Genomic DNA, 25,620 nt, shown 5'->3' on the forward strand with positions numbered 1-25,620 from the left:
CCAGCCTCACCAGGTGGCTGCCCCGGGAACAGTCAAGAAGGCTAAAATGTGTTACTGATTGATGACATACTTTGTGACAAATTGTACTTCATGTACATTTTGTGTAATATTTTCCATTTTATATCACTTCTTCCTAACACTTCTCAGAATCCAGAAGATATGCTGCCTGGGAAACCTGTCCAAACTCAATATCCTGGATTTGCATGACAATCAGGTAGCGTTCCTTTACCATACTCCCACTTATAGCATGTTTGTGTTCAGTCTTGTGCGTTTAGTCGCCCATACTGTAACTGGAGTTCACGGTATTCAGCAGCAAAGTTCTGTAGAAGTGGATTGTCTCTTCTGCCTCCTCCACACTGTTGATAACTACTGGTTTTGTGATGTGAGATGCATCTCTCTAAATGCTCGAGTGATATGGACGTGACAGCAAGAGAACAAGCAGGCATGAGAATTCATGTAGCTATGCTCATTCTGAACCCCTTATCTTAGTTCACTGACCTATAAAATGATGCCTATTCAGAGCAGTCATTACAAATTGTTCACTTGTTACTGTGAAATAATACTTTACATCGTGCAGCTCTTTTTTGTGCGTGTCCTAAACACTATTAGGAAGAAATAGGTCATGTCTAGGAATACTTCTCCTTTTGATATCGCAATGTGTTATTTAAGCCAGAAAAATGATTGGTTTCATGATCATCCTTTTACCTAACTGAGTTTTTAGGGTTTTCAGCATTTGATTTAGTTCACAGCACTGTTAGCGAACAAAGGACTGTAAACCATCAGAACCCAAAAGCTCTTGTCTAGGGTCTACTCCTACATCCATTTCCTCAGTGACCCCAGCATAATTTATTCAACAGGCACAAGTTTTTCTACACTCAGTTGCCAGTTTATTAGGCCCGTCTAGCTAAAACTAATGCAGTCTAATACAACAGTCCTGCAATAAACTCAACCTATGGAGAGCTTTTTTAAATATTATTTTGTCCATTTCATTTATATCAATAAAGGTAGTCAAAGTAACAGACACCTCTCTGTGTAATGCAATACAGCCAAACAGCAACTCTCTTAAACAATTTCAATAAAAACTGAACATTATGACCTTCATGAAGAAAGGATTTACTGCGAGACTTCTGTATTAGACTGCTTTAGTTTTATCCAGGTGTACCTAATAAACTGCTAACAGAGTGTATGTTTTCAGCATTGGCAGTGGTTTTGAGCTGCAGCAGATTATACTGTTCTGCAATTAATTTGAGTCTGAATCTATTATTGGGGGCTGCTTGCTCAGCCTCCGCAGTAGAGCCTGGCTCGCTGACATTAAAAACCAGAGAAATCAAATGATGTAAGTCACACTGATGTCAGATGAGGATTTTAGCAGCTCTTGGAAAAGGAAGATAGAATAGAAAGGCTTCCCTTGGTCAAATTAGTGTTTTGCCAGCATGCCGCCTACGCCCTTCCTCAGAGAGCTACTCCAGAGCCCTGGTAAGACTCCCTCCCTCTCTAATGTTGGCTGCTCTTTATGTGAGCAGGCGTCCCTATTACTATTCAATGACTGTTACAGTGTTATATTATTTTTCCTGACAGAGGATGCTTTGTTGCCTTAAGCTTTGTCCATTGGCTGTGGTTAGTTACATCCCTACAACTTCATCTGTACAGATAACTTAAACAATTCTGATAATGTAACAATTAAAGGAGCAACGTTAGGATGAAATAATAAATATAATCCTTTGTACTGCCTTTGTACTTGCTGGTAATGAAAGCACATTGCATTCATAGCCATTTGTTGGCAGGTGCCTATTGAGGAGCAGATGACAAAGCTATTATTCCGACCAGGACAGGTTGCGTTTCAATCACTGACCTCAAAACCTCCTGTTTTGTGCTCTTAAATAACTATTCAGTCACCTTTGTTCAACGTTTTCCAAACTCACCGGAGACCTGACCACCCAAATATAATGTGAATCATTGCACAATGATAATACAAGATGATAAAGGGAATGAATCCAGCGAGGGAAATGATGGAGGAATTAATGAAAATAATGTTGAAGTCATGGTTATTCCACCCAGTCATGTTGTTAGGGTTAGGGTTAGGTTCAGTCACTGTTGGACACAGAACACCAGCTGCTTGTCCTCTTTCCTTTTGTGTGCATGCTTTAGACACAAGTTGTACATCACTGTCATCCTTTCTTGCTCCCATCCTGTAGTAGGAAGGTTCACATCATTCCCAATCCTTTTTCACCCAATCTTTTCACCCATTATTTCTGAAGCAGGATGCTATTTCATTTCCAATTTGCAAGAACTATTCAAAAGGAGATACTCTCTTTGGGAGTGTGCATCCAACTCACACTCGGTGTCAGTGACCAAGTGGTGGGTTACAGTGTGACCTGACGTTGTTGGATAACCAGTTTAAGAATTTTCTCTGAACGTTTAACAAATATCATACACACACCAGAAATCCTTTACACTGTCATATCCATATATAATTCCTACTTGAATATTTCAAGTGTTTGTTAAAAATGAAACCTTACTACTGTAGCACAGGTCAAACTTTTGAACCACCTTTCCATAGTCTGGATGCCTGACGTATACCACTGGACAAACGAGGTTATCCAAAATCTGATTCAGTTTGTGTAGAGATTCTGTGGCTGTGTGTTGACAGAAGTTTGATTTACAAATACCTGCCCTGTGTAGGTCAGTGATGCTCTAGTCTGGGCCTGAGATAATGTAAACTTTGAGAGTGTTTTCTTCTGTGAGGGCAGTGAGTTTTTCTTGTTTGTCTTTATATACTGAGGGAAGGTTCACTGGGCATGCAGCTGTTTTCCATCCATCCACTTTGACTGAACCAGTCAAAGCATCGCTTACATTTGAGATACTGTTGTCCTGTTAGTGTGCCATGATTGTGTGTTGACTGAGGGTATTCACTCCAGTGAGACCATAACACAACTATTGTAAAGCTTTTGAATGCAGGGTGATGATCTCACTCTATTGTATCCAACACCACATTGGACTGTTCTTTGGTCTTTGGAGTGAACTTAAAGCACAAGGTTTATTATCATGTTCTTTTAACAATGCTGCCAGCTGCATATGCACACACATTGTCAATAGACTTTGGACAGACACCTCTTTAGTTAAAGCTGGTATCCACAGCTTTAACTAAAGAGTGTTTAAAATAATAATAATTTGTGTGTTGAGGTATCACACAACACACAACTACACAGAGTTGGAGAAACTCTTCATATTTTTCCTTTGAGAAATGCACATATCCTAGTAGACAGTGCCAAAAAGTCTGTTTAAATCAGAGCTAGCACTGCAGAAACAACAAATTTCAAGATTCAAAATTCAAGAAACCTTGTTGTTTGTTTATTATTTAGGACATTAATGGATGAGGGGGTGAAGGACACACATTTCAAACAACTAGGGGTGTCACGTTTGAAAGATGTGCATTCACCAGGCGGGGAGGAGACATGAACATCTTTACTGATAATACACAAATGTATGTCTGTGTACCCAAAACCCATGTTGCTTTTTATCTTTATTTCTAATTTCAACTTGATTTCATTATTTTATTCTTTAAAAAAAATTAAAGAAATTTCAATTTGACCTACTTAACATTTGCATTGCAGCAATCCTTGAGGATTGTATTTTGAACAAATCCTTCGACCCCTGATGCCTTTTTGACCTGATCCTAACATTGTGCACTATGACAGTGTGCATTATGACAGAGACCCCTAGGTAATCTCTCCCAGAGAGAGAGAGAGAGAGAGAGAGAGAGAGAGAGAGAGAGAGAGAGAGAGAGAGAGAGAGAGAGAGAGAGAGAGAGAGAAGGGGTGAAAGGAGGGTAAGATTTCACCACTGACTGACCCTTACCTACTAGTTATTAAAATTTGAGAAGTCAAACAGGAGTCATGGCTTGATGTAACTTGCTGAATATCAGTATTCAGTATATATACAGATAGTTGCTGATAATGAAATGGTTCAGCTGCGGTACATGAGAGGAATAGAACCGTCATCTCTGTTTTAGCGTCAATTAGCAGAAGGATTAGCCTCAGGCGTTGCAAAGAAAATGGAGAACACTGCTTTTTGGATTTCTTTCACCCCACTACATTCAGCTGTGTGCAGGCTAAAGAATTCTAAACAGATTTCTTCTGATTACCTTTAAATACATGACTTGAAGGTGAGAGTGAGCAATGAATGTATACAACTCAAGTGTATTATGCTCTGCTTGTCCTGCCTTCTTGTGTAGAATATGATTATCTAGATTGCTGTTTGATGTAATTCTCTGTACTGCTCTGTCTTTGTCTCACTCCTTTCCTGCAGATCAGCAGGATAGAAAACATGTCTCACCTGAGCGAGCTGCGAGTGTTGAACCTGGCAGGAAACAGCATCTCCAGAATAGAAAATCTGCAGAGCCTGAATTGTTTGACTGAACTGAACCTCAGATACAACTGCATCTCTTTTGTGGTGAGGGGCCTCTTTTCCAATTACAGACAGCTTAAAGCATTTTATTCACTGCATGCTTGCTATACTACACAGTCATACAGAGAAAAAAAGGCAGCAACAGTTCAGTGAGCATAATCTCATTTTCAACTAAGGCTGAAGTTTCTGCCCTTTCCCTTTGTGGGGCTTCTATTTTCTTCCATCTGAAAGTGCAAGCAGGAGTTGGAAACATTACCTTATATTACCTGGTACCAGACTGTAAACACTACAGCTGCCCTGTGGTTTTTAAGAGTTGAGCCAGTTCTCCTCTTAGGTGTTCAATATCTCCTGTGTTGGTTATGTTCCTACAGCTGCCAGTAATACATTTACAGCATTTATTTGCATTTTGATGAACAAACGAACACACACACACACCCTGACAACTGTTATTTAGGAAAATGTTCTGGTGCTGGTGCTGGTGGTGTGTTTCATCTTTCATCTTCATGCCATTCCTTTGGATGGTTACTGTTTCCTCTGTTATGGGATCACATGTAGATGTAGTTTTGACTGTCACAAAATAACAAACACAGAAATTACATCAATAGAATCTTTGTAAGAAAGTCTATGGTGAAATGTATCCCATTGGCGTTACCTAGGGAGACGTACCTCATTACCCACAACCTCCCACCGACTTTCTGGCGCAGATAAAAAGAAACTGGATATTCTAAACACGGAAATTCACTCCCTCTGGTTTCTATAGTTTTAATCTGATAAACAGAACACTGCATGCCAAAACAGGCCCCCTAATTTGTATGCAAATCCCCTAAGCCCTACCCTGTTTTTGGGGTAGAAAATACGAACTGAAACCAACATTGTATTGTATGAAACCGCTTCCCATCACTCACCCTGTTCTCTGCCTGCAAGCTCTCATCAAAAAACACTTCCAGTCCTAATTATCGGATGTAATGTTTTATTTGATACATGAGAGTAAAAATGCTACCCCTCAGCAGATTCTCCAGTCTCTGTCATTACTGGCATTTGTTGCCAAGTGCTTATATCAAGCACAAAGTAAATAACCATCCTCCAGGTGTCCAGGTTTTTCCCTTTTATACAAGGGAAGACAGATGAGAAATGGCACCAGAACGAAATGTTGTCACTGACTTTAAAAACAAGTTTTAGACTTGGTTAAATATTGGGCCCAATTATCCACTATATAAGCATTATACATTACATATGCATACCGTAGTTTTCAACACATCTAGACACTTCTTAACCTGGTGTTTGCAATGCATCATGTAATGATCAGTTTTTGGGTCATTACATAATGCATCTAAATACAGTGTATGAACCTGTTTCATTTAACCTATTTCATCACACACTGCTGTAAGTTGTGCGTCAGCTGTTTTGCATTCTCTCTAAATGCTGTAATCCATGCTTATTTCATAGTTGTAACCGATTTTTACTTAGTTTACATTTTCACAGAAATGACAGTTTTGTGACACTCTAATGCTTAAAACACAATAACTGATTACACCGTGGTGATTCATACTGTATCCATTTCTGAGAACGTTTTTTGTTTACACTTTCTCTCAGGTAGGTCTTCTCATTGAGAAGTCCTGTGGCAGGCACTGATGTATTTTATGATTTGGGCAGCAGGAACACTGATTTGTTTGGAAGAGTGGATTAGTTCACATGAGCAGTGATCAAACAAATAAAGTAAAACGGCATCACCCAGATGGAGACTGGCTCAATGGATAAGCAGGAGTGTTTTTTTTTCTGATGGGCTTCTTTTCTCGTGGGCCAGTATCGAATCAAGCAACATCATAATGGAAAATGTAAAAAAAAAAACTGTGCAGTGCTGTTTGGTAGTTCTGCTGTAGGTTAATACAGTGTGTCTGTGTGCGTGTGTTAGATCTGTTCTACTTTTTATACGTGTGTGAGAGGGTCTCTGTGGATGAACGAACATGCTGCTTCAAAGTTCTTTGGGAAGTAATTGAATTACATCTGGGACTTCAAACACTGTGTCACTATGCAGTAACAGCATAATGCCCAAGTTGCCAAAATAAGACCTTTAAGGACAAAGGACCATGGAAAGAGAAACTCACATTACTGGCAAAACATTTTTACTAACAACTAGTCTCTGTGAGGTGTTGTATAAGACCAACACAACAATGTGCACTTAACACCACAGCATCTGCAATTCTAGTGCACAGTACCGGAGGCCAGATGTGTTGCAGCTTAGCTCACATCTCAAGACTGTGCTATTGAAAGAGCAGCCACAAAACCCAACAGCTTACAATCTTTGAAACCCCTTCGACATCCGTATGTACCTGTTTGTTTATTTTAGCAGCTTTCATGTCCTTTTGGGATGTGTGTTGTTGCATGCAACAGAGACAATGGTGATGAGAGGTAGACCTGTGTTTCTGGGGTAAAGCCTGTGTCAGAGCTCAGTATAAGTGTGAAGAATAAAGACACGCAAGCTGTCAGTGAGAAGAGGGTGGAGCTGTGATAAAGAGGTGAAGGCACGGACACACAGATACACAAATACACCTCTGCAGGCAAACAGACACACACACACGCACACACACACACACACACACACACACACACACACACAGCAACAAAGCTGTACCCAAGCTCACATCAGATCCTGTCTGCTGATTGGTTCTGATCAATCAGGTTTTTAAAAAAGGGACCACATTGGTGGACAATTGTTATGCAGCACATCAGCTCATTGATGACATCATCCTGTCTGAGACAGGGCTGCTATATTTAGCCTCAGACAGCGTGCAGTGGCTGCTGCTTCACCAGCATCCGTACAGGGACTGGCAGAGACAGAAACTCTGAGAGTGTGGTGGAGGGTCAGTATTAGCTGGATGCCGTGACTTGCAGTTTTTCAAACTGAGGAAAGAACGCAGCCCCTTATTGCTGATGTACACAGAACAGCATTACTCATCCAATATAAGAAAAAAAAACTACACACAGTCCTAGCTTTAATGCAAATAATATCTTTATTCAGTATATTCAAGATGTCCTTGTGAGAGCACTCTTTGAATGTTAGACGTTCGCCAGTTCTCACCAAAGCTTGTTGCTAATGTAGATGAGACATGTTTCCTTTGTTAGTGGTTATTTGAGTGACTGCGTTCATTCAAAACTCTCAGCTATTATGTGTGTATTAATGAACTTTACGTGCTGTATTGATTTTGTTAGCTTTGTATGAAACCACATTAGCTGTTTCCCTAGCCTTTTCTGCTCTTTGTGCTAAGCTAAACTAACTGGCTATGGCCAGTAGCTTCCAATTCACTACTCTCAGAAGGAAAATCGGCTCACATAGTTCCCAGAGTGTCAAACTAGTCAGGTTTGAACACACTGGTTGTAGTGAGACTGAAATATACAGTGTAGAGTGACATATAACTCATTGTATTCTAGCTTGTTGCAAGACATTGAATGAAACTGATCTATATATATATATTTCACTGGTAAAATTTTTCTGGACAGAGCCATTGGTTCACAGTTGGAATTGATAAAACAATGATGAGTAACTGTGCACTGTATTTATGTGATTGTGTGGACGGCGGTTGAGATAGCATAGCCTAAATGCTAGGCTAACATCTAATTTGAACGGAGACTGGCAACAGTACCGAACGAGGCTGTGAAGCGGTGGCTGCAATATGGGCGGATGCTGACGCAGCTCATTCAGACTGCTGCTGGGCGTGTCCTTTTTGCTTCCAGCATGTGCAGCATTGACCATACACACAGACACACACACAGAACAGACCTTGACACTATGATTTCCCCCACACTGCCACCTGATTAGCAATCTGAAGTCGTTGGGGTTGTGACATTGCCTACATCCATGTGTGTCCTCTTCAGCTGGCCAGCTGCTGCTCTTCACCCCACCCCCTCACTAAATTCTGCATTGATTTTGATGCTGTGCCTGTCTGACGAAGAAACAACCCCCATCCCAGTCAGTTTCCGTTTCATCCTGGCTATTGTTCTTGCATGACAAGGTACAGTAGCTAGCTGCTCTGTGTGTGTGTGTCTGGATGTATATGTGTTCCAGTGAGCCTTTCGAGTCAGCCTCTTGCAGCAGGGGATCTCTGCATTAGCGCAGCACACACTCTGCTCTCCCTCCCCTCCCCCTTTCCTCCTCATGCTATCTCTCTCACACTCTCTCTCTCCTGCCCCTCCTCTCCATGTGCAGACAAGGCAGCGTGCTGTATGTGTGTGTGTGTGTGTGTGCATGCGCAGGGTGGATGGGGATGTTGTATGCTGGAGCTGAGAGCTGCAAGGTGACTGAGGGAATGGAGAGGGATACAGAGCTCTGACGACAGAGACGATGCAGTGCCCTCTCCCCTACCACCTTATCCTCTTCACATCCCTCCATCTCTCTCTCTTCCCTCTCCCGTTTTCTCTTTCTCTTTCTAGACTGAGGTGGACCGCCTGCCCTGCTTGCAGCGCCTCTTTCTCAGCTGCAACAACATCACCAGGTAAGAGCTCGCACCGCTTAACTCCCTCCTGCCCACAGGGTAGGGACAGGGATAGTGGCTGGACAGTGCCACGTCCCCTCCCTTGGCTCTTGGCAGGGCCTGGCCCACAAGCTGCAGGCAGAACACACACAAACATACACAGCCACACACACACACACACACTTGGTTGCTGTAGTAGGCAGTTTCTATAACCTACAAAACAACAACCTGGATGTCTTCTTTATTGTTAGCATGCTGTTACCTAAGAAATGGGTGTGGTGGTTCTTTAAAGTTATGCAGACAACAGAGAAGAAGGCTGAGAGAAGGTAGCTCACTTCCACAGAGAATCAATGACAGATTAGAGGGTTGAGTGAATTCAGGAGCAGCATTGCTAGGTAAGGGTGTTTAGGATGAATAAGAGGTGTGTTTTGTTGCTTAGTGCAATCATCAACTTGTTTTATGCACTTTGTCAATATCTGCAGCCCTTTTTTTCTTTGCTTGTCTGTCTCTGAGCCCAGCAATCGAGATGTCATAGAGTTAACTTGTTAAAGCAGAATAGCTGTGTCACTGAATAAAGCTGCTTTAAAATTGCTTTGTGTTTGCCTGGAGGAGGGGCCTGTATGTAGGATTCAGGGTGGGACAGTGTTCATTAGCCTCCTTGACCATAGTCACCTTGTGCTGTGATAGATCTGACCTGACGTTTCAAGCCAGCCCTGCTGTTCTAGTGCCTGTATGATTCAATTTATGACACGCTGTTACAGAGAGAGTCATGACAAAGAAATAGGCAACAAATAATCCCCTGGTATTTTTAAACTCCTCAGGACTTTACGGAGTGACAACATATTCCAAGTACCACTTTAATTTAACTGATTTTCATAATACGTACATGTAGAATTGTACTTCTCTTTAGTGTTCTACTTTTGGTAAAAGTGTTTTAATTAAAGCTACTCTTGTGAATAGATGGTCTTAACAGCAGAATAGAAACCTGGTGCGTGTACCTTTTGAAAGTGTTCAATGCTGATAGGAGAACAGTTGTGCTCTGTTGCTAGGTAGAGGGACAGATCACGCGCGTCCACTCGGTGCAGTCAGTTTGCTCAGTAAAGGATACTGGAGTTAAAAAACCTTCATGAATGTTATTTATATGTTATTTCACGTACCATGATATTGCATTTTTTACTTGATCTGCCTGACTGAATTTACACACATTCAGCCAGTTTCCCAGAAATTGATTTAGGCTAGTCCTATACTAAAAGAAAAATTCAATGGGGATCTCTATTGAAAAAAGTTTTTAGTCCAGGACATGTCTGGACATGTCAGGACATGTCTTAACGCTTGTGAAATACAAGCAAAGTAGAACTAATAATAAGAAGCCAGTAAATAAAAGGTGCAGGGATTGTAGTGATACTCTTAATGAACTTGGAAGCCACACAGTTTTCAACCACACCCTGTTCTGCACAGACAACATATATTTTGGATTTTCACTTCTTATTGTACCTCTTATAGCATCCTGGGACAGATGCATAGAGACTTTTCATTACTACGACTATTATTGAGCAGTGTTATCGTAGTAACAATACCCACGAGGGCAGTGGCAACTGTGATTATAAATGCAACAATTATGCAAAATGTATGAGATGCAGTTAAGCACCATTGGGATCTCTCAAGTAGTCTCTCATAATCACTCTGAAATGTACCCTAATCATTTTTGCTAGAATGTAATAAAATAAAATTATTATATGAACATATTGTACATGGGAATTTATAACAAATAAACTGATCCATGTTACTGGTCGCTGCATATATTAGACTGATAATAGTCTCAAACCTACAGCATTTACACACTATATTTCACTGCCCAGCAGAGGTTTGGCTGTAGCCAATGTCATTCTAAGATAAGAAGAAGAAAAAGCTCTGATTTGTTCAAATTTTTCAAATTAGTGCCATTTCTTGACTACCCCAGTTGATATTTGAATTGTGAAATTTCGCTTTCCATTTGTTAGAGCTTCAACAGTGCTCCCTAATGGTTGTACTTGCTTTAATAGTTCATCAAAGGTTATTATTCAGGCCTCTTGCGCATCCAAAGAAACCTCTGGCTAGGATCAGGCACAGTGCGGTGGTGTAGGTCCATAAGTAGTTCCAGACAAATGACTCATCAAGGTTATTATCACAAATTAGCAATGATAGAATCTCCACTGCCTGACATAGCATGACTGTGCTTTTTCATGTCTCCTTTTGCCAAAGGGTGAAATCAACAGTGTAGCATATTTTTCTCTCTTTATTGCCCCCTGAGTAATGTCAGGCTGCCAATGTGCCTGTGAAATTATCAGTTCATCATATCTTGTTTTAGCTTGGTTCCATTCTGTCAATATAAGCCTAGATTAAAGGTTCAAGAAGATAAACATAAATGAGGGAAGTTGTCATCTTTGACTTACCCTGTGGATGACTCAAGCTTCCCAATATTTATTTAGGTCATCATCTATCTGTATTACTGTAAAGCATTCAGTGTTTCCATTGTCTTTGTACTGAAAAAAATATGTGCAGCTTTAACTCATACCCAAAATGTTCTTTCTTTGTTTCTAGTCTTGATCAGCTAGCCTGTCTTGGAGAATCACGCTCCCTTTCTGAGCTCACCCTGGATGGGAATCCTGTAGCCCTGGAGACATGGTACAAGCAGGCCGTCCTGCGCTGTGTGCTTCATCTGAGACAGCTGGACATGAAGCGCATCACAGTAAGACTGAACTGATTTACTGTGTGTGTGTTTACAAGTGAAAAACTGGCCACTGGTCAAATAGTGCTAATTGTAGCTGTTATAGGTTTTTTTGTTTGTTTGTTTTTTTTTTTAGTTTATTGTCTTTTCAGATATATTTCCCTTGTGATTTTATTGTATTTAAAGTGCAGTGAATCACACTACCACAATGGGAGGCCATCCTGTGACATGACAATGTTTTTTTCATGCTCCTTTGCCATTATCAAAGAAATATAGATGTAGAAACACTGATAGAAGCAAAGACTCAAAGGAAGTTTTATCACATGTAAGAATGTTGACAGTTGGCTGGCGCTGTATATTGTTTGATCAGATGTTCACATTCAACTAATGGTCTAAACGTGCAGGTCACTGTCTGAGCATATGTTCCTGAAGGCATGATGATCCAGAAGAGTGACTCTGTGTTGACACAAACTTTGCTATGATTTCACAGATTAAAACAAACATTAGTTAACCCACACAGGTAGTCTCCCATTCACTGTCAGTGGGGCATCTCCAGGCAGCATTCACCATGTTCTTGGTTGTATATTAAAGGCAAAAATGCAACAGCGACTAAACTGTGACTATCAGTTAAGCATTTACAGTACACATAATGAATGTCGGACCTAACAAAACAATGAGTATTCTCAAGCATACACATGAAGTCACTGTGCCAGCCAAGTGCTACAGTGAAATATCAGCATGCTTTTAAAGGCTGTCAAGCAGGGAGCACCCAGGTCTGAGCTTGTACTGTAAAGGAATCTGAAAGTACCACACACCTTGCCCTCAGAACATACTCCTGATATGGTGAAAAAAAACTCATAACTCAAATTTCAACCATTTTCATGTTTTTACTTGAATTTTGAGGTACACGTGGTCCTCAATAAGTTTAGCCAGTTTTATGACCCGATGGCCCATTAAATCCCCCCAACAGACTACTGTCTGTAGCTGTCAATCCCAAAAACAGGGCTGTTGTTTTATTTCCAGAAAGTTTACTTTTGGGAGACGCAAAGTTTTGATTCGAAGACAGAAATGTCAGCCCACCACTGGAGTTTCCATCTCCTTAAACTGTGTCATGAAATTGCTGCGGGGGAAACTTCGTAGTAGTCACTGAAGATCTTGATTTTCCCCTTCCAACTGATTTGGAAAAACTTGCCCCCAGTGCATTATACTGTCAGTAGAAGTGAGATCATTTTATCTGAGATAAGATCTAAGCCTGACTGTTGGGAGATGGGCTATTATTTATGAATGAAATTGGAGTTAATACAGCAAATTACAATATTACAGTACAGATACAGTAGTACTGTTCAGCTTTGGGGTAAATTAGTGAATGCTGTTCCTTTGTCTCCTGTGTGGATATATGTGCCAGAAGTGTCTGGATTATTTCAACAACCAAATAAAGCAAGTTAAAAGAACACACGTACAGTAGACTGGAGCTGTCTCTGACTGAGAGTTATTATCAGCTGGCTTATAGTAATTATATTTTATTGACTGCTAAAACACATAATCCCACTCTGATTTATGTGCAAATACATTTAATATTCCAAACAGAGCTTCTTTATCAAAGACAACTATCATTTGTTGGTAAATATAATACTTTTATAGTATTCATAGTATACATATTTGAGTTTTATAGGACATAAATTAAACATGTTTAACATGTTTTAATTTTATTATTCAACTGTAAATATTGTAGTTGACTGAAATCTTAACAGAAAAACTTTGTGACAGCTACCTAAAAGAAGACAGTGTTATTGCTCAAAAATAGCACTCACTGTAATCAATAAGATATTGATAAATCTCAAAGAATAGTACTCTTTGGTCATTCTTCCCTTTAGAAACTGTACTTCTCACAAAAGAAGTTTAAAGCACTGACATATGATCCAGCCCCTTATCTCTCTCCACTAGCTGACATCAGTGCCTTTACTGTAGTCAGGCTAGCATTTTGCCTCTATTGATCAGGCTGAAGCATCGTCTATGCTAGCTCGTCACAGACAGCTGAATATCCCCCAGCTCTCAGCTGGCACACTCAGATTGTGTTGGCAGCATTGCATTCTGGGAGTTTTGGCTTTCCCCAACAGCTGGGCTCAGTTGATCCGAGACTGAAAATCAGACAGATAATCCTGTGATGCAGCTGGCTGGTGTGAGAATTTCTCCCAGCCGCCACAGTGGTCCAGTTCTGATGTAGAGAACAGTCTTTCTGACGGTGTCTTTTGTGGTTCCCCTGTCTCCTGAATAATTCAGAACTCATGAATGGAGCGACACTCTGATTGCACTAGCTGTCTTTTTCAGGACGAGGATCGGCACATGGCTGGTGTACAAGCTCGAAAAGAGGAGGAGAAGAAGAGGGAGAGTCACAAGCAGACCATTCATAAGGTACCACTCTGATTTGATCTCTCCTTGTTGTCTTTGTCTGCCAGGTTTGGAGTTTAAATATCCAACAAATATGCAGTGGCGGCCTACTTGTCAAACACTAGATTAATGAAGAGTCTTTTTTCACAATCTCTGTGTTGTTTGATTAGTTATTCTTGGTAGGAAGAAGATAATTGGTTGCAAAGGTTCAAAGTACTAGACAGAGCTTTGATAACATCAAAGATTTTAGCATTTTAAACGCACCATGTTCCTGATAAGATGTGATTAACAATGCTTACCCATCAGCAGAATGTTATATGCAGTAAAGTTTAAATCCAAAGCATTAGGTGATTATAATATAATATTATAGTATCTAGGTTAAGGTAAGGTTAAGTGTATATTAGGACAATAACCAAGCTTTTTGGCCCGTTAATGGTACTTTTTACAATGATCTACATCTATTTTTTTCTTTTTGTTTAGCTTGCCCATCAAGACATATTTGATGAGAAAGCTTTAAAACATTTAGGTCATGTTTAGGAATTGTTTACCCCAGCTTTTTTTTTTTAATTCTTCTTATGTGGTTTATAACTTATGTGTTTTTGGATTGGTGAGGCTTTGTTCTAGCGGGCCATCAATCACACGTTTCAGATTCTGACGTGAACTTCTAATTTTTCAAATGGATCCAGATCAGTTCTACATGACACAAAGCCCTTTGGGAACATTGTTAATGTGTGGGGAGGAGTACACTGTCCACAGTGGTACTGAATCTGTAAAAAGGTCTGTGAATTACGCTTTATATCTTTAAATGGTCTTAGATCTTCACTGGCATGTGTGTGTGTGTGTGTGTGCAAAAGCACATATTGATGTGCCCCTGCTGTGTCTGCGCCGCAGTGGTGTCTTTTGCTGAGAGATGGTCTCTGTGCAGAGTGCATTGTCTCTCAGTAACCTAACTCCTGCCACTCTGTGGTGTTGAGAAAATGTTATATTGAATTCTGCCGCAAAGGGTTCATGAGGGCGAAGGACTCACTCTGAATTGATACTGACTCACCCCTGCATCGGGGAGTGGCACATACCATAACTGAGAATATTGAAACTACAGATTATCCAGCAAAGATCTACTGAAACACAGCAGAGGAGCAGAAATCTTCTCTCTTGCAGGCTGGGTGTCATTTTTCCCGTCATAACAGCAAACCACAGTTAAATCAAAATGCTGTGGTAACACAAGCAAATAAATTTGACCAACACATGCATGTACAATTTCATGTCTAACTAATGAGGTGTGATATATACCATAGTAAAATTAGAGAGTAGTATACATACTCTCTTCAACATTATATCCTTGAGACAAGCAATGCAGGAGGAATAAGTTTACCTGTGACCAAGTCAAAATAGACTGGTTCCATTAGCTTTGTATATGTCCTCTCTTTCAATTCAATTCAATTCAATTCAATTTTATTTATATAGCGCCTTCCACAATCAAAATTGTCTCAAAGCGCTTTACAGAGACCCAGAGCCTGACCCCAGAGCAAGCACTTAAGGCGACAGTGGCAAGGAAAAACTCCCTTTTAACAGGAAGAAACCTTGAGCAGAACCTGGCTCAGATGGGGGACCCTCCTGCCGATGGCCGGGCTGGGTGAAAGGAGGAAAAGGAGGAAGATAGGACAGCTAGGAATGGAGGAGAGGGGGAGAAAGACATGCAGCATAATACAGACAATGTGGGTCAGTATTTACATTACAGTTAGTGAACAGTTATTGGATAATGTGTGCTCAGCAGATTAGAATTATGAAACAGAGCACGGAGGCAAAAAGCTGTCATGACTGGTAATTATTTACATTACAGTTTGCAAAGAATATTAATCAAATATTTATCTGTAGCAGAACGGAACATTAAACATGTTAGAAATAGATCATTGTAAACAATAAACAGCAGCAGGTGGGTGGAGCCAGGACCATAGGACATGCAGCTCCGGAGCCAGAGGTACCTGCAGTAAGGTACAGAGAAAGAGAGACCAGAGAGAAACAAACACAGGACTACGGGACAGAGAGGACACAGAGTTAATGACATGTAATAAAGGCTAATAAATTTGAGAGTGGGTCTGAGGAGAGAAAGAGAAAGAAGAAGAAGTGCGCAGTAAATCATGGGATGTCCCCCAGCAGCCTAGGCCTATAGCAGCATAACTAGGGGATGATTCAGTTGCCTGAGCCAGCCCTACTAAGGGCTATATCCTTAACTGTAACAGTGTCTATAGAGATAATTGTGACTAACTATAAGTTTAATAAATAACTAGGACTGTAACTACAACTAATTATAAGCTTTATCAAACAAGAAGGTTTTAAGCTTCGTTTTAAAATTAGAGAGGGTGTCTGCTTCCCGAACCCAAACTGGCAGTTGGTTCCATAGGAGAGGGGCCTGATAGCTAAAGGCTCGGCCTCCCATTCTACTTTTAGAGATTTTGGGAACCATAAGCAAACCTGCATTCTGGGAACGAAGCAATCTGTTAGGATGATATGGTACTATCAGCTCTTTGAGATATGAAGGAGCCTGGCCATTGAGGGCCTTATATGTAAGGAGAAGGATTTTAAAATCAATTCTGGATTTTACAGGAAGCCAATGAAGAGAAGTTAGTACAGGAGTAATGTGATCTCTCTTGCTAATTCCAGTCAGTACTCTCGCTGCAGCATTTTGGATCAGCTGGATGCTTTTTAGATAGTTAACTGGACATCCTGATAATAGGGAATTACAGTAGTCCAGCCTAGAAGTAACAAAAGCATGGACTAATTTTTCAGCATCACTCTGCGACAGAATGTTCCTAATCTTACTGATATTGCGCAGGTGAAAGAAGGCGGTCCTAGAGACTTGTTTTATATGTGAGTTAAAGGACAGATCCTGATCAAAAATAACTCCAAGGTTCCTCACAGTCGTACTGGAGGCTAAATTAATGCCATCCAGAGTAACTATATGATTAGATAAACTGTTTCTGAGGTGTTTGGGACCAAACAAAATAACCTCAGTTTTGTCTGAATTCAGAAGAAGAAAGTTACAGGTCATCCAGGCCTTTATGTCTTTAAGACATGCCTGAAGTATGGTTAACTGATCTGTTTCGTCTGGTTTCATAGATAAATATAGCTGGGTATCATCCGCATAGCAATGGAAATTTATTCCATGCTTCCTGATAATATTGCCTAGGGGAAGCATGTATAAGGTGAACAGTATCGGTCCAAGCACAGAACCCTGTGGAACTCCATGACTTACTCTGGTATATATGGAGGGATCATCATTAACATGGACAAACTGGTATCTATCTGATAGATATGATTTAAACCAGCCTAGTGCTGTTCCTTTAATCCCAATAACATGTTCCAATCTATCCAATAGGATATTATGATCAATGGTGTCAAATGCAGCACTAAGATCTAGCAGGACAAGTATAGAGACGAGTCCATTATCTGATGCTATAAGAAGGTCGTTGCTATAAGAAGGTCTTGTGTTCTGCTCAGGAGAATTTTCACCTGAAAGTGTCTCTGTTCCTCTGTTTGTGTGTGTGTGTGTTGTGTTCACCAAGGAGAAGCGGCGTCTGGCGATCCGTAATGCAGCGCAGCAGTGGGAGGGTGTCAGGGCCTGCCTGGAGCTGCCACCAACAAATGGCGCAAAAGAGGAAGTCAGTCCAGAGAACAGCCCAGCCCATAGCCCCGCCCAGACCAATGGACTCACACAGGAGCCATCTCCAGATGAGCCGAGGTACACACCACATCACCACGTCAGCGGAAAATTAAGTCACTTAAGTGATGTTTCTTGAGCTTAAAAGGGTCACTGGCTAGTATGGCCAAGAGGGTTTTTGACCCATGATGTTGTTTGAGATTTTTTCCAGGGAGGAATAAAACTGTGGAGGAATCAGTAAAAAATTTGTAGTATTATCTGACATTTTACAATCTACCATGCATACTGTGTGTGTGTACAGCAAGTCAACACAACAAAAGTCTAATTATTTAGACTTGGTTTGATGCAGCTGAGATGGGAATCTGAGAACATGAGAAAAGAATGTATCTTGTGTTCAGATTACAGGAGGTTTTATTTGATATCCTGACTGTTGGAAGAGAAATCTGATCAGATGTTGGGCAGTTGAAGAGGAACAGGTCTCACATTCATTCACATTCAAACATTTCACATTGGCACGTTCATTTGAGGACCTTTAAAATTTTTATATTTGCAAAAATCTTTACAATTATTGCAATGCTCTCTGAATAAATGCACAATAGCCAGTGAGGGATAAATCAGAAAATTAACAAAAGCAGTTAAGATTTAAACCAACAACCTTTTTCAGACATCAGAATAAAGTAGCATATTAGTTTGACTGACAGCTGATTGAAGTGAGAGAGTGAGTAAGTGAGAGAGAAATGGAGAAACATATATGCGGTGAGACAAATGTGTGCATTCTGGTAAGTTGATAATAAAATGTTATGGAGTTTGTGATGCAGTTATTTCTAATCCTCTGTGTTTATAATTAGAAATGTCTAATTATGTGTATGATTCAGGTCTTTACCGGCTTCTTTTTCCCTTCATCTGAGGTGGACCTGAAAAGAATGGTTTGCTCTGTCTGTCTCTGTTTATTTTTCTCAGACGCGTGAGCCCAGGGTCAGGACCAGAGCGACCATCAGGGGGAACGGAGAGCAGACTCCGTACCAACAGCCGTCCAAACAGCCCACGAGACCCCAAGTAAGACAAAAATGAGTGTGTGCATACACTCACTCATCTATACACATCTTAGGCAAGGTCCAAAATGCTCACCCACCCAGTCCTCAGTCTTCAGTCAAAAGATGAGTAAAGTCGTCTTTATGAGACACAGACTGATGATGCAGTTCTCCTGGAAGTTGCACACTACATCTGTGCAGATGTATGATTTGATCTGTTGATGAGGGATTTTTGTTTGTTTTTACACTATATCTGGATAGATGCAGTGTAGAATTGAGTGAAGGATCAGTTCGCACAAACTACGAAAAAACAAATCTGTCCTCTTTCCCTTGTGTTTTTATTTGACAAGGTTTGGAGATATCTGCCATTGTGACACCTCTTGTATCAGTAGGATGAAATTCCGTACAGACCTGGTGAAGAAAGCTGTCTGTTCGTCATGGCAGAAAGTTGCTGGGTTGTGCTGAGTAGCCAACACTGAAAACTGCAAAACTGTTTTGATAGTTTTACAGTGCTGTCCCTGACACATGAGCTGTGCTACCTGCCCCTCTATCATTCTGACATGTCTTAAAAACAGAACAGTTGGTTTGAGTTGAGCCAGCTTGTTGCTGAGTTTACTGATGTCCACTGTACTGTATTTCTCATTCAGTAAACTCCTCCACCAGCTTGAAAGAACATTCGTCCAGGCTGTTGTGTGGCTGCTCCTCCTTACCTGACCTTCTTGTCCTTGTTTTTTTTTTTGTGGATTATGCAGTGTGTCTAGCAGCTGCTCTTTTTTCTTTATCAGTTGGCAGAATGACCTGGATAGGACACGTAGAGAGCTCATCTCATTTATAGATTTGATTCCTGCAGCAGCTGTTGCATCAAACTCATCTTGAAATATTCTTGAGCAACACAGTGACCCCTTTCTTTACATGGGTCTCGGCTGCCCTGAGACGTCTGAAGGCAGTTGTCTCCTACTGTTTCTAACATAATGTTGGAAGTACTCTAAATCAACAGTGCTCAAAGTCAGCAGTGTACTGAGTCTAATGTCAGCGTAGGGCTCTGATATAATTCTCTTCTACGGAGAATATGATCCAGGTCTGGATGAGTTATGAGGGGGAGGGCTGAGATGAAAGTGGGGGCTGTGTCAAGGACTATTATTACATGTTTCAAAGCCGGCTTTTCCTTCCTGCACCAGGATATGAAAATGGCCCTGAAGCGCAATCCATCTACGGCATGGGCTTTCCTTTATAATGTCTATTATAACTTCACTCACTGGCTTAACAGGTTATGGTAACGAAGAGGACTCACGCAATCCAGAATACCACACTCTTATTAGTTGGGAGACTTTAGATTGTAACATATGACAAAATAAAAAAAAAAGGGCCTTTACAAACTCCGATCCACCAGTAAATTGAAACAAAGATCAAAGGGTAAAATCCTCAAAATACCTGTGAATATGTTCAGTAGGTGGAAAATTTAAAGGTTGATTTGCTCAGTAGTTGTGTGGGTTTATAGAAGGATAATAATGCCTACACAGTGTAGCCCAGATTACCTCAAATAGCTGTTGAAGTGCTACATTCTGAAGAAAATTACACCATCCTCCCCCGTGTAGAGTGTGAAGGGACAGATGATGGATGAACTTGTGTCTGTTTTTGAAGCCTTTGTATCAACGCTCTTGGCTCTCTGTTGTGTGACATAATGTATCAGGTCACTGGGGGTGTGAATTCCCAGGAAACAGCAGGAGGAGGTTTATTGTTTTGCACAGAGTATTAGACAGAGTACAGTGTGCTACAGGTCATCCATAATCCTGCTACTTTAGAATCTCAACAGATTCTTGGTCTCTCAGCTGGGTCGGGGGCTGAGCCCGGCCCCTCCACACATCTGGATCTGCTCGGTGGGAGCCAGTGAAACAGGGCAAGCTTATGGCACTTGTGTGAACGTATGCCTGTGTTTCTCTTTGAGTAGTGAACTGGGGACAGCCCCCTATTTCTTAAATGCATAGAAAAAACTTAAGAGTAAAACACATTTAGAAAAGTCAGAACACTGTTTATGGTTATTCTCAAGCTTTTAAAAATCAGGAAATTTGAATAATCCTTGGTGTTTTGTTGTTTTGTTGGAAGACTTGACAAGTATGAAATAATGGAAGTTTGAAGTATAAAATGTGTTTATGAATTTTTTGAAAATTTGAAAAACATCCAGAGACAAAAGGCAAAACTGCAGATACCAATTGCATTTGACCTTTCTTATGATTAAATCTGCTGCTGAAGTAATTATACCTTCCACTCAGGATTACTCAACAGAAATTCTAAATCTCTACAGTTGCTAAATGTACAATATTTGCATTGCTGATTCTGATTGATTGGGAGCTGATGCCTTTAAAAAGTCACCAGTGCTCAGAAACGTGGAAAGACAAAGAGATGCACGCAAAGGAAAAGTTGCACATACTGCATAAAAATTTCCACATACTGTTCAAACCAGTATTTGGGTTAACAAAGTCTTTTGTGTGTCACAAAGGATTATAGAATAGTTGTAGAAAAGCTGACAACTTTGTGGCCAATGGCCCAACTACACTGCCTCAGAACATAGTTAAATATGATGAAGAACAGGGACAGTGTGTTTAAAGGAGTTTTCAGAGTGACCAGAAGATCAACAAACTCTCTGAAATGTAGTTATTTCAGGTCATGCTCCTCATTATTTCATAGGCCTCATCAGAGCCGAACTTTAGCTAACTTTTCACAACTACACCAAGACTAAAAACCTTGACATTAAATATACTGTATAATATGAGCAATTCAACTGTGCTAACGGCACTTTAAGATTTTCTGTTCCTCTGTGCCAATATCCAGAGAGGTAGATAGAAGAAATTGGGAGGCTGTGAATTAAGGAAAACACATGATGTCATCTCTGCCCACTATTAGGAGCCCCAGTTTGGTGACAAATTAAAATGATGTTGAAATGAGTTTTGACACCACATTTAGCGTGACAGCAAAAGTGTCATCGCTACAATAACTTATAGGACAATAGTTTGTGTCACTGCCAAAGTTTGACTATGATGCAGGCCCAAGTTTATTCCTTTGTGGAAGATTTAAGATTTATTTGACCTCATTTCCCCTGAGTGGAAGAGTTATAACTCAGCAATCCAGCAGTGCAGTCGTAACCATGTGGGAAGATGGAAAGGCCTTTGCACTATTCATATATTTTATTTAATGAAGAGTTGTGCTGAGATCGTGAACAGGTGATTTTGCAGGCGCTTACCTCAATGAGTTATCAGGGCCCCAGGGCTCTGGTAACAATCTGCCCGAGGAAACATACTTTTAACTGAGAGCTTATCCCGACTTTATTTGAGTTTTTACGTTATTTTATTTGTCTTAGTATTCAGTAGGCTTACGTTACTGAACTGATTCCATCTTTTATCTTTTATCTTATGACTTTGGTTTATTTTGCCACCATGTTATTTCACACTGAGCTTTGGAACCTGAGTTTTGAAAAATACCCTTCAAATAAAGATTATTATTATTATATATTACATTTGCACTGCAGTTAAAACATTTGTTTTCACTTTTTAACAGAGTGAAATGATGAAATGCTGTTCTGTCATGACAGCTCAGAGAGTAATGTTTCATAAGTGTCACTACCACACAGCATTTAGACTATTGGAGACATATGCATGTTACAAGCCATGTCTTCTGAGAGACGACAGATATCCTTTTTAAAACTCCTGTAGGATTAAATGAGATAGCCATAATTGAATTAGATTCTGAGACTAATATGCTGGAGCAGGATCCATGTCATTGTGACAGATTCAGTTTTCCGAGCCTTGCTCACTTCGTCTCTCAGCATTTGTTGCTAGGTTCATGTCAGAAGGGGATTCGGGGCCACCTGGCAGCCTTTCAGCTATGATTACGGGGGAACAATATGTGACACAGTGCAGAGTGTGTTGATGGCACACCTCCAGGCAAACAGAAGTTACTCCCATTCTTTACGTAACTTATCTACATGTTACGCTCCATCTCCGGGACCACTCTCCAACTCCTTCTGATTTACTGCCTTTGGCAATCCCACATCTTGGAGGCGTGGCATATCCTGATGATTAAATTGCCTTTCAGTGTATGGCGCCGCCCCATCTAGTGCTAGCCAAGTCCCATGTTTCTGTCCAGGACACATTTATACTTTGCAACTTTAAAATTTCTTGACTACCAGCTTTGCCTTTAATACTTTAAATATTCATTATCTGGAGGTGTACACTCATCTTCTCATCTAGCATTTAAGTACTCATACTTGTTTTTGTATCCACAGCCTTTTGATATCTGTCGATGCTCTTGTGTGTCGTTAAAGGTGTCCTGTCCACAGTTTTACAGATGAATGGTTTATAATCATAGTCTTTGTGGAAAACAGCTTTCTATACTTTCAGGGGATTTTTTAGTTAGAGTTCATTGGTTGGCCATTGGGAAAAACTGACAGAAAGGATAACTCTACCACAGTGTATCCAGCTCTCTTAATATATCCATGGGTTCCCCCACAGTCTCCTGTGACCATCCCTTGGCATTTGATTAAGAAAGGCTTTCAAACGTGGTGCATGTACAATGGCTCACCTTCAGTAACATGTAAGGATAATATGTCTGGATATAAATACGATGATTGAGTGAGACATTCCCTTTCAGTCACTGATTTATTTGGAGACACTCAGGCTATATCACGTGATTAATCTGGTTGTTGTGTTTACTGGCAAGTGTAATTTGTGGCTTGTTTTGTTTAGTTTTCCTAAAGGTTATTTAAAACTAACTGAACTAATTAAAACTGACTAAACTTGGAGGCATACTACAACCTGAAAGGAGACATTGGCTTTTGCCCACTACAGTACACACACACACTCTCCTCTCTCATCTTGTCTGTCTGTGTTATCTCCTTTACTTATACATTCTTATTTATTTTTCAGAGGCTGCAGTCTACTGTAGCCTACTTCTCATTTTAAAGACAGCTTTAATAATCCAGTTGAATTGTTTGTCTAATTCTCCAAGTCTTTGTTCCCCTTTTTGCTGCTCAGTTGGGGGAGGAAACTGTTCCTTCTCTCCTGTACACCTCTGGGGGATCAGTCTTACTGTACCTGCAACAAAGGTGGCCTTTTCAAACGAGCTTCAGTTACAATGCAGCTCATTTTGTCTCCCTGTGTACAGTATGTACCTCTCTGTCCACAGTATGTCTGCTGTCCTTTATCATCTTGCTTTTTTTTTCTCTTTCTGTTCCTGACCCTGACTGATTCTGCCTCTCACCTCACAACTCAAACACATGCTTTATAAATTGGTCTCAACAAGAATCTTGGATTAGAGTTCTGCAATCAAAGGATTAGTCTTCTACCCACTATAGCTTTCTGTTGTGGCGAGATTGGGAGGGTGTGAAATATGAATAGGGGTGATTAGTTTGTTGGCAGACTGAACCCAAAATGATCAGTCTTGAGTAGAGTGCAGCCAGTAGCCATTTGATGCCCTGCTATGCTGAAAAGTCCCCTGAGTGTCAGTAGACCCAGAAGGCTGAGCACATGGGCTCCAGCAGGGAGATTATGTCTCCTTGAGACTCACCCAGATTCCCCACTCTCACGACTCTCTTATCAGGGAAGGGCACTTCAACTGTCGTGTGGGAGAATAGAAAGCAATTAGGCAACACAAATAGACCACTGAGTGCTCTGTGCTGATGTTGTTTTTTTTTCCTTCTCTTAACACAATGCCTGCTTTTTCAAACAAATGTAAGCAATGCATTTTTGGCTCAAAGGTATCCTTTTTTTTCTTAAGGCAGCAAATTCTGTGCGTTCAGCATATCAAGACAGTTTGTGTGTGTGGTTGTGTGTATGCATTGCAGGCTTGTGGAGGCAGGGAGCGGCAGTGTTCAGAGCTTGTCCCTGTCTGACAGTCACCTGGCGGAGCTGGATGGAGACACCCTGCGTTTATTTGGACTCGGAGCCCTGGAGGCCCTGGAGAGGGGTTGGGGAGTTCAGACTGCTGGTGCTGTCACTGTAATAACCTTCCGCTATATCAACTTTGACGCCATTGTACCAACACTGCCGCGAATAAGGGTCAAGTTCCCCAATCTATCGGTGAGTGCACCAGCCAGATAGCATATAGCCTGGCTGGCCATGGTATGATGTTGACATTAATTCCAGTAGAAGAAAAAAAATTATATGAACATTATATGTATATTTAATTTTATCTACAGTTGTTACAGTTGATTACAGTTATAATGCCTTATAAACTGAATCTATTTCTTCTACTTTACGTATAGCTTCGCAAGTTTACCTGCTCCTGGGCATGACATGCATCAATGCACACAAAGAAGCACGGCTAATCATGCAAGATGTTAGTATTCTTGTTGCTTCTGCACAGAGAAAAAAAGAAACTGACTTGCTACTTTTTCTATAGCATCTGATCTTCTTGGAAACAAACATCAGCCGTCTGCCGCAGCTGGCAGCCCTGGCTCAGGTGAGGCGTCTGGACCAGCTGACCATCCACCCGGAGGGCAACCCCGTGGTTAGCCTGGCTCTATGGCGCTCCTTTGTCATCTACCGCCTCCACCACTTGAACCTGCAGAGGATCAATGGCCAGGAGGTGAGGACCAGATCATTTTTTAGAGTTTTTAGAGTTTAGAGTTTCAGAGTTAAATAACAAGATTAACACCACTAAACACAAGGCTGCATCTAGCAGTAGGTAGGCTTAGCTTAGCATAAAGACGGGAAACACCTAGCCTGGTTCTGTCCAAGGGTAATATAATTTTCCTACCAGTACCTCTTAAGATGACTAATTACCATGCTATTTCTCATTTGTTTAATCCGTAAATTACAGGGTGTTATGTGCTGGACTATTTCTTGGCTCTGAGCAGTAATTTCCTGGAGTTTCTACCGGCTGCATCTCAAGTTATCCCAGCCAAGAAAGAGTCCAGCACAAACCTGCCTGTAAAATGTCAAATCGTCATTTTCACACTTCTCTTTT

At 40.8% G+C, this 25,620-nt stretch overlaps 1 protein-coding gene across 1 annotated transcript in view; it reads left to right on the forward strand.

Annotated features, from left to right (window-relative positions):
* Positions 1 to 25,620, forward strand: part of LOC121182110 (leucine-rich repeat-containing protein 49) — a 34,703-nt gene that overhangs the window by 2,717 nt on the left and 6,366 nt on the right. Inside the window, exons 8-16 of the mRNA XM_041038447.1 lie at positions 148 to 214; positions 4,309 to 4,452; positions 8,836 to 8,897; positions 11,457 to 11,604; positions 13,912 to 13,995; positions 17,535 to 17,710; positions 18,590 to 18,685; positions 24,497 to 24,731; positions 25,054 to 25,239. Coding sequence (XP_040894381.1) covers positions 148 to 214; positions 4,309 to 4,452; positions 8,836 to 8,897; positions 11,457 to 11,604; positions 13,912 to 13,995; positions 17,535 to 17,710; positions 18,590 to 18,685; positions 24,497 to 24,731; positions 25,054 to 25,239 — 1,198 coding nt within the window. The remainder of the gene's footprint in view (positions 1 to 147; positions 215 to 4,308; positions 4,453 to 8,835; positions 8,898 to 11,456; positions 11,605 to 13,911; positions 13,996 to 17,534; positions 17,711 to 18,589; positions 18,686 to 24,496; positions 24,732 to 25,053; positions 25,240 to 25,620) is intronic.

Source organism: Toxotes jaculatrix, chromosome 1, assembly GCF_017976425.1.
Source record: "Toxotes jaculatrix isolate fToxJac2 chromosome 1, fToxJac2.pri, whole genome shotgun sequence".
Classification (NCBI taxonomy): Eukaryota; Metazoa; Chordata; class Actinopteri; family Toxotidae; genus Toxotes; species Toxotes jaculatrix.